Source organism: Belonocnema kinseyi, chromosome 7, assembly GCF_010883055.1.
Source record: "Belonocnema kinseyi isolate 2016_QV_RU_SX_M_011 chromosome 7, B_treatae_v1, whole genome shotgun sequence".
NCBI lineage: Eukaryota > Metazoa > Arthropoda > Insecta > Hymenoptera > Cynipidae > Belonocnema > Belonocnema kinseyi.
In genome coordinates, this window is record NC_046663.1 from 96,101,394 (window position 1) to 96,110,497 (window position 9,104).

General features: G+C 27.6%; 1 protein-coding gene across 1 annotated transcript in view; it reads left to right on the plus strand.

Annotated features, from left to right (window-relative positions):
• The first annotated feature begins 4,825 nt into the window (after positions 1–4,825).
• LOC117176148 (probable 39S ribosomal protein L24, mitochondrial) overlaps positions 4,826–9,104 on the plus strand; it is a 10,704-nt gene continuing 6,425 nt past the window's right edge. Inside the window, exon 1 of the mRNA XM_033366231.1 lies at positions 4,826–5,011. Coding sequence (XP_033222122.1) covers positions 4,916–5,011 — 96 coding nt within the window. The 5' untranslated portion in view covers positions 4,826–4,915. The remainder of the gene's footprint in view (positions 5,012–9,104) is intronic.

A 9,104-nucleotide genomic window follows, 5' to 3' on the forward strand; every position in this document is an offset into this window, starting at 1 on the left:
TAAATTGAAGGACCTTCTCCGCAACATAAACACTATGAAGTGATTAATTTCCAAGGCTCCATCACCAGTACTTTTCCGATTATCTTTTTTTATTTTCATTAACAAATTTTTTTATTAAAAAGACAATCAATTATCAAGATGGAATTTCGTGCGTATGCAGTCCAAATGCTGTACTGGCATTGCGTTGCTTTCTGCGTTTCGAATGACATTTCTTCAACACGACCTCTTAACCGGTGTCTGTTATTTGACACTATCGGGGTGGTCGTGAGTCGGCTATTTCAACAACCGTCACCGACCAACCTGACTAGCGTCATGTTTATTCGCAATTCACTCAATTCCTATCGAAGAGCCATTGTGTTTTATTATTAAGGGTGCCTCACTGACTCACAGTCACACAGTAGGGCAACATAAAGAATAAATTTACAAAATATTTTTGTTTACCAAATTTGGTAATAACAAGTAAGGTCATGAAATTACAATATATTCACTATGGCATCACTTCCAAGTTAAACAAAGCACTGTTCAAAAAAGTATTTGAAACTCCAAGAAATTGCTTAAACTACACATTTTGTATTAAAGATATGTATAACAATAACAAAGACATTTATTTTTTTAATATTTCTGTATTATTCAAATACTCATCTATAGAGCCAATGTGCTTTATAAACTTATACAGGATTTCTTTCTGTCTCAAAATCTTTATAAAGTTTACTTTTCATTCCAATTAGAATATCCTGTACCGTCACTCAGTGGGGCAAAATAAGAAAGAAGCACATTAAATGCTCAAAAAATTGGCTAAACTGCACATTTTTAAAAATAAAATCATCAACCATTGATTATAAAAAAAAACAAATGTTAATATCAGATTATAAATTTATAATAAACTATCAAATTATGCTTCGCGAATATTTGATTATTGATTACACACTTATATTAATCATTTTGAATTATGAGCGCGTCATTAAATAATTCATATCTTAAATTTTACCATTTTTTTCACATTATGGTTTAATAAAGTATATTAAAAAATGCCTCTTAAAATCCGTCTAAACGAATCTTAGCTTTAATTTAAAAATAATGAAGTCGATTCAAAATTATAGCCAGAATTGTATTATGAATTATTTTTGCCATTTTGGCCCACTGTACCTCAAAAAGTTTAGGTACAATTTTATCTTTAAAAATATTGATTAAAAACAAAAATTTTCCCAATTTTTTCAATAATTCTGGATAATTGAACCATATTTTGAATTTCTGTTGGATTAAAAATGTACTTTAAAATAAGTTAGTTGTTTAAAATTATTAATTAATTATTTCAAAAGAAATATAGTAACGTTTTCGCAATTGTTAAAATTTTTTTGTAAACTAATATCTAAAAAAATATAGTTCGATTTGGTTATTTTTATCAATTTAAGATTCAAAACGTATAGTCTTAAAAATCTAAAGCTTACAGGTTTCAAAAGACTTAAAATTGTAACACTTCCAAGCTTCAACATTATTATCAAATGTTTAGAAGTGAACTCTGACGTTTTGAAAATTTAAAACGTTTTAATTTGGTTTTTCCACAAATTTGACATTTTTAGCAAAACATTTCCATTAAAAAATCGTTCACAAAGTTTGCAAAAGTCAAGACAAAAGTGTCTATATTTCCGTACCAAAGGGATTAAAAAATATGTAATTAAAGACAAGAACAACCCAAATGAAAACTTCAAATCTTGAACAATTTAAATTTAAAATAATGGTTCATTCCTAAATTTTTAACGTCTTGTTAATTTAAAATTTTTTAACACATAAAGTTTTATTTAAATACATTTTTTAATATTTTTACTTTAAACTTGTTTTTAATTAATAAGAATTTCAACCGGAAGATTAAAAATTTTTTAATTCTGAACAATTTATGTAAATTGTAACGAAGAGAGTCCGTAATGCGATTCAACCAAATAATTTTGTATTTTGTTAACATAACACATTATTCCAATATTAACCTTTTCTATATTTTAAAATTATTTAGCTATGAAGAATTTTTATTTAAAATTCGTGCAATTTGAAACAATTTAAGCTTGAATCAAGAAAATGATTAAAGTTAAACTTTGAAATCCAAACTTGTTTAAATACAATAATTTTCAGGCACTATTTATTTAATTTTCATCATTTCCATATTAATTTTATCGAGTGAATTTATTTGTACGAAAATGATAGAAAATAGTTTATTATTTAATAAACACAATCTGAATTATTAAAAAATTCTAATTAAGTACGGACATTTTCTGTACGCCTTGACACATTGTAATCAAAGATTGACAGCGATAGCTTTAATCGCGAAATTCTATAAAATAAAATATAAAACATTGCATGTTTTTTCTATCCAACGCAACCTAAAAAATGTAAGTAAGATGAGGATAGATTAATAAATTTCAACAAAATAGCACAAATGAAAGAAGAGACAACTGTTAATAAAGATTTAAGTCAATAACTCAAATGAAATATTTAACAGAGTTTTTATTGATACCTTCATATTTCCATTGCATTTTTATTTACATTGCTTAAATGAAGATCCTTCATACACCGCACTGACGATAAACGGGGCATAATACCTTCTTAATTATAAGATTTTATACTCCGCTTACCGATACTGCAATGCATTCCACACTGAAAAAATTATGCAAAGCATAAACTAATGTAAAATGTTTATAAATCATTAAAAATTACTATAATTATTAATCAATCATAGAAAATACGCATGCAATAAAATAAATAGAAAACTAATAAAATCTCATTAATCTCGAAGCTGAGATTAATGTTTAATGCGTTTAACATGACAATGATTTCCCGTGATAAAAACATTTTTTTGCTTCTTTTCATAATATCTCTAAATTCTAAATCCAAATTGTACCGATGACAGATATTTTTAGTCACTATACAAATTAGAGAATAAACCTTTTTAGTCAAAACGTTTTCCAAAAAACAAAATTCACAGTCGGATGTGATTTTGTATTTTTTATTAATTTTTGTATTCGTTATTTCTTTTTATATGCGTATCACTGTATATCATTTATTACGATTTTTTAAACTCATTTTGAAGGAAAATAATAATTTTTTTACTTAATTCATATTTTTTAAATAATAAGTAACTTTTTTTAATTTGCTTATTGTATTTTGCAATTCGCACACCGTATGTCAAATTCTGATAGAAAAATGTGAAACGTGATGATGGTTATATAAATTGGGGATAATTTTATTGAATTTTTTGTTCGAAAGATTTTTTTACTAAAAAAGTACAACTAGTGCGTCTTCAGATTCGAAAATCATTTTCATGTCTCATAAGATGAATAATTTACCTAGTACCCATGCATAATTTTGAAATTTTAGATAAAAAATATTTACCGCGTCACTTCCACTTCTCGTAAGTTTAGTTTTGGGTATATGAGTTCACGTTATAGTAGCATCCATATAAATAAGAAAAATATGTACGAAGCATAACAGAAATTGAAACTCACAACACAAAACACTACACATTTACTTAATTTTTATTATAAAATAAATTTTCTGAATTATATTAAATTCATATTGAATTTTTGAAAGTAAAATTTAAAATGATAAAATGATCTAATTATATAGGGGGACTAATTTTCAAATGCGGATTGGAATAAAAAATCGTGGGACCACTCACGACCCGAGATTAATTTCGATTGAAGACAATAACTGAAGAGTCGAACTTCGAAGACGTTGTGAGTCGAACGTACGCGGGGACGTGAACCAGACGCCTTGTAATATAAACCAAGTCACAAAATCTTCCCCACTCAGGACCATTTCGAGATGCACGATTCTAATTTTTCTACTCCAAAAAAAGCTTAACATTTCTTTACAAAGATTTAATTAAAATAAATGTATAGACTATATTTTTGGAATTAAATTCCGAAAAGTAATTACTTTTCTATAATCCTGAATTTTAAAGCAATCAAATTCCCAAAAATTTAAAAGTTTTCTTCAAAAGAGTGAATTAATAGGTGTCGTTTCTAGGTTCGCCGAAATTCGGTGAGCTTAGACCAAATATTTTCATTGGGCCTAGACACTTCAAAATTAATAATCCCAACCCCTTTTAACTATAGAAGAGACTAATTAAAAAAAAGAAATAAAAAAAGAAAAGGATCTACAAATGTTGTCCTTTTTAACTCTATAATTTTAAAAAGCTTCATTTGTTTTTGGTAAAATACGCGCAGCATATTCAATAGACAATCAAATAATTTGAATAATGGCCATTTTGGGCCACTCGTGCACATTCTTGTTTTTCATCTCAAGAGTTTTTCAGAGTTACTGGCGTATTTTACTTTTTTATTGCTTTAATCTATTCATTAACATTTAGAACTTGAACGTTAAAGATAGAATGTGTAACTTTTTACTTAATTTCGCAATAATATTTAAGAAATTAAAATATAATTTTAATCAATTTTCACTTTTCAATCTCCTTTGGTTTTATATTCAGTAATTTAATTATATTTAAAAAAGAACGTAGTCCCCATCTTTTAAAACATATTTTTATAATGTGCGTCCCTTAATTTTCGTATTGCCACACGGAAAATATTCGGTGTTCGCTCCCGGGATTTCCGTGAATATAGCCGCTCTTTCCAGTTTCCCTATACTCTCAGAAAATATTTTCAACAAGACACGTAAATTATAAAGTTTCTTTTTGATAATAATTATAATATATTATTATTCATTATATGTATCTCATTTGTTTATAATGAATCAAAAATCAAAAAACGCGCCAGAAAGCTGGCACTAATTATCTGCGCATGCGTTATAGTCACTCTGAATTTTATGTTTTTAGGTTAGAATAAGTTCTGATGGCTCTAATATAACTCTAATCTTTGCCGTATTTTGTTTGAATTGAATTGTGATTTAAGGTTTGAAATCCAACATGCCCCGGGAATTCAATATTTTAAACATCATCGGCAAATTTTCAAAACAATATGGCAATTTACCTGACAGATACATAAAACGAGCTTCAGAGCAGGTATCCATTTATTTTATGTATTATTTTGTGAATAAATATAGAAGAATATACATTATTTATAATTGTTCGTTTCTCTATTTCGTATTTTTTTATTAGATTACATTTATTATTTCAGTGGACTTATATTAAATTCTGATTTATAGATTTCTTTTTAGAAAATTTAGAGGTTATTTACGACAAAATTTTGTCAAGAACATAAAAAATTAGAACATAATTTATTTTTTACATTTTCATTTGCATATACTTTATTTAAAATTTAAATTTTACTATTGAAAATTATTTGTAAATGTCGATAATAAAGATATTAATTTCTATATTTTTACGAGATGATTTTCCTGAGAAAGTAATTCGATATTGCAATAAGTTTTTTAAGTAGTATATAGGTACGTCCCCGCTATTGCATTTTGCAGTAGTTTAGGATTTATTAATGATTTTGTGAAAAGTCGCGAGAGGGGACTGACGCACGTACCAGGGGGACTGTCTTTATGAAGTAAAAACTGCATGTTATTACTGATTAACTATTTTTATTTTTTTTATTTTAGAAAAATGTCTTGTAATAAGAAAAATTTATGTACCTGAAGTTCTGAAGGTTCAAATGAACGAAATATTTTTTCCCAATTCGATTTTATCCATGAATATTGTTCCAACTGCAATAAAAAAAGATGCATTATGATTTTGTTTTAGTAAATTTATTATTTCTAATATAAATTAACCAACATTTTAGCCCTATTTATAGTTAACTAAGGCATCTGTAAAAAAATCGTTCATTTGAATGTTCCGAACTTCAAGCACATGAAACATTTGAAAATTAGTGTTCCTACTTTGAGGATCCAACAGTTCGAACCACGTTGGGGCTAGGTAACTTCTTTACAATTTCTTCCTTAGCTACGTCGGAGACATCTTGTGATCCAACCTAATCATTTGTCTAGAAGTTACATAACTATTCGTAGATTCTTTTTTATTTTCACATTCAAAATCTGTGAAAACATCCTCGACTGTGAGTTTAGTGTTCTCTTGATAGTTGATATGTCAAGCCTCCTATTCTGAAATGTTCGCACGTATCAGAATCGCAGAAACAGCTCAAACTGCTCATTGTTAGTATTGCTAAACGAACTTTTCCATTCATTTAATAAACTTTAAAGGTGCCATTGAAAGTCTTTGGGTTAAATACTTCTCATTCTTTTAATAGCTTCATAGTCAATAGTGCTTATAATAATTCCAGGACACTTTTCCTGAATCGCTCTACGAATTTTTCCATAGATTATTTATCGACGTAAACTAATGTAGCAACATTTTTTATATTTGGAAGTTGTTTTGGTAGCTTTGTAGCCAAGATATGAAACATGGATTTGTTGCGACATTGGGCTACGGGCCCAGTGCTTGAAAAGTGAAGGCACGTGATATCGAGGGCAATGTTTTCAAAATGGGTAGCAAATGTGCCAAAATAGCAGTTGTGGAATGAGATGTGTTTAAGAATGCTGTGCTAGACGACTGAGTCATATTTTCTAAGTAGACTAAAACAGTGTGAAGACTAATTTATACGAGATAATCTCCAAAATGAGCGGGTTGGATTTCTTGAGATATATTCGTCGGCATAATTTTGAGAAAAATCCATGCATATTAAAGCATCATCATTAGGAATGTTTTTCTTCAGAGTATTTATTACATTAAATTGGCGGGCAATGTGTCTTTCGCGGAACAAAAATTTATCTAAATCCTCTTTCAGTTTTTCTACGAGTTGACGTGGCTGGATGATCAACGTCTTTTTTCAGATATTTTGTTAATTGAAGTGGTATTTTAGCTTTGGACTCTATGAACTCTTGTTTTTGAGCCATCCAATTTTGGAAGCGCAAGGGTTTGTTGTCAAATATTTTGATAGCAGCAGTTTTATTGATACACTTTTGACACTGTCTGGATAAGCAGTGTTCATTGTAGCGTCCACAGCACATCTCATTCAGTAGTTTCTGATAGCTATTGATGACTATTTGCTCTTTCTTTTTAAGATTGACTTCCTTGTTAATTGTTTTTTATATTTAGGATGCATTGTTGACCATCAGGTCCCTTGGAAATTATTATTTTGTCAGTCCCCTGGTAGTTCCATCAGTCCCCTGCCTCATTCTGTGACAGGGGACTGACGGCAGGGGACTGAGAAATTCCAAAAACGTCGAGGCTATCACAAATACTAATAAAGTATTATTAATTGACTTGCAGGAATAATTGTCTGTCCACCTTGAGTATATAAAGTACCAAAATCTGTTAATTTAATTTTTTTTTAAATATCTGTTGTACATCAGGACACATTTCCCGTTCAAAATGTTCCGTTTAACGCAAAAAGATGACTTTGTTGCACATAGAACGAATAAAATAATTTTCAAGTTGAACCAGGGGACTGACTGCAAAAACTGAGGGACAAAACTAAGTTCAAGTTTTTAAATATTCAATATTAAAATTTAAAAATATGTGCGACATAAATTTATCTTTTATTATCACAGAATTTAACAATTTTAATATAAATGACATTTTTCTTTTAATTTATTGGGAAATCTTTAGCTTTGATTGTGATTCTTAGCTTGTGACACGCCAGGGGACTAATTTTTAATGTACTTAATAGGAGATTACACAATGTGTATTCTTAATTTTCATTTAATAATATCAATTCTCAACAAATTACCTACATTTTCCACGAAAGTGAATGTTCGACTGTACAGATGAATTTTTAACAACAAGAAAATTAATTTTCCACACACAAAAAAAAAATATATATATATTTTTGAGAAAGAGAGAGAAGATAAATTTTCAACCAAAAATTGAATAGTTAAATTCTTAGTTAAAAAAATTTAGTTTCAGTAGAAAGAAAAAGAATTTTCTATAGGTCTGTTAAATTTTTAAACTACAGAGATACACTTTATACAAAACACTTGCATTTTTAACTTGGAAATACGCATTTTTAACAAAATACATTTTGAAAACATAAAATTGAATTTTCTACCAGAAAGACGAGTTTTCTACAAAACACATACATTTTATACCAAGTTGTTTAATTTTGAACAAAAAAGTTAAATTTTCGGTTTGAAACAATACATAAAAAAAAAACGAATTTTCAACACAAATTTAATAGTAGATATTTCAACAAAAAATATTTTAATTTAAACTAAGAAACCGTTAGGTTTAGCAATCGAAGACTAAGTTTCAACAAAATACATCAATTTCCAACCAAATAGTTCAATTTTCTACGAAATAGTTTAATTTTCTAGCCAAAAATACAATTTTTCTACAAAACAATTGAATTTTCAGCCGGTAAATATCAATTTGCTATAAAAAATTTAATTTAGAACCAATCCGTTGAATTTTCAACGAAATAGTTAATTTTTTAGTCAACAAAAAATTTAACTAAATGAAACGCGAATTTCCAACCAAAAATTATAATCTTTAACCACAAAAAACTGAACTTTTAAGAAAGCAGTTCAACCTTTAAACGAGGAGTTGATATTTAAATTAAAAATATTTTTATTTCAAACTGATTAATTTTCAACCAAACAGTTGCATTTTCAACTAAAAAATTGGTTTTCTACTAAAAAGAGAATTTTTCAACAAAACAATTCAATTTTGAACCAAATTATAAATTTTAAAAATAAAAAATATTAGTTCTTAACGAAAAAATGAATAATAGACATTTTAACCGAGTAGAATGAGCTTTCATCTAAAAATAGTTGAATTTTCTTATTGGATTCTACTAATTTAGTTCTCATTTAAGTGGAAAAATAAGAAAAAGGGGAAAAGACTGTGAAACCTATCATAAATAAATAAATAGGCATTTTTACAATTTATGGATAGAAGAATGACATTTCAAATAAACATTGAGGTTCATTTTGAATACTTGAAAAATTTTATGTCACTATTTTGACACTTTTTTTTTATTTTTTGATACTATTTACACTATATTTTATCTTTAAAGTGAGTTTGAGACCTGAATATGTTGTCCAAATTTGATCGTTAAATAATTTCTTCTTATTTCTAAGACTTTTATTGTTAAATTTGGGTTTTGGGCATTAAAGCCAATTTTTTTTTATTTATTCTAAATTTAATTTCTAAA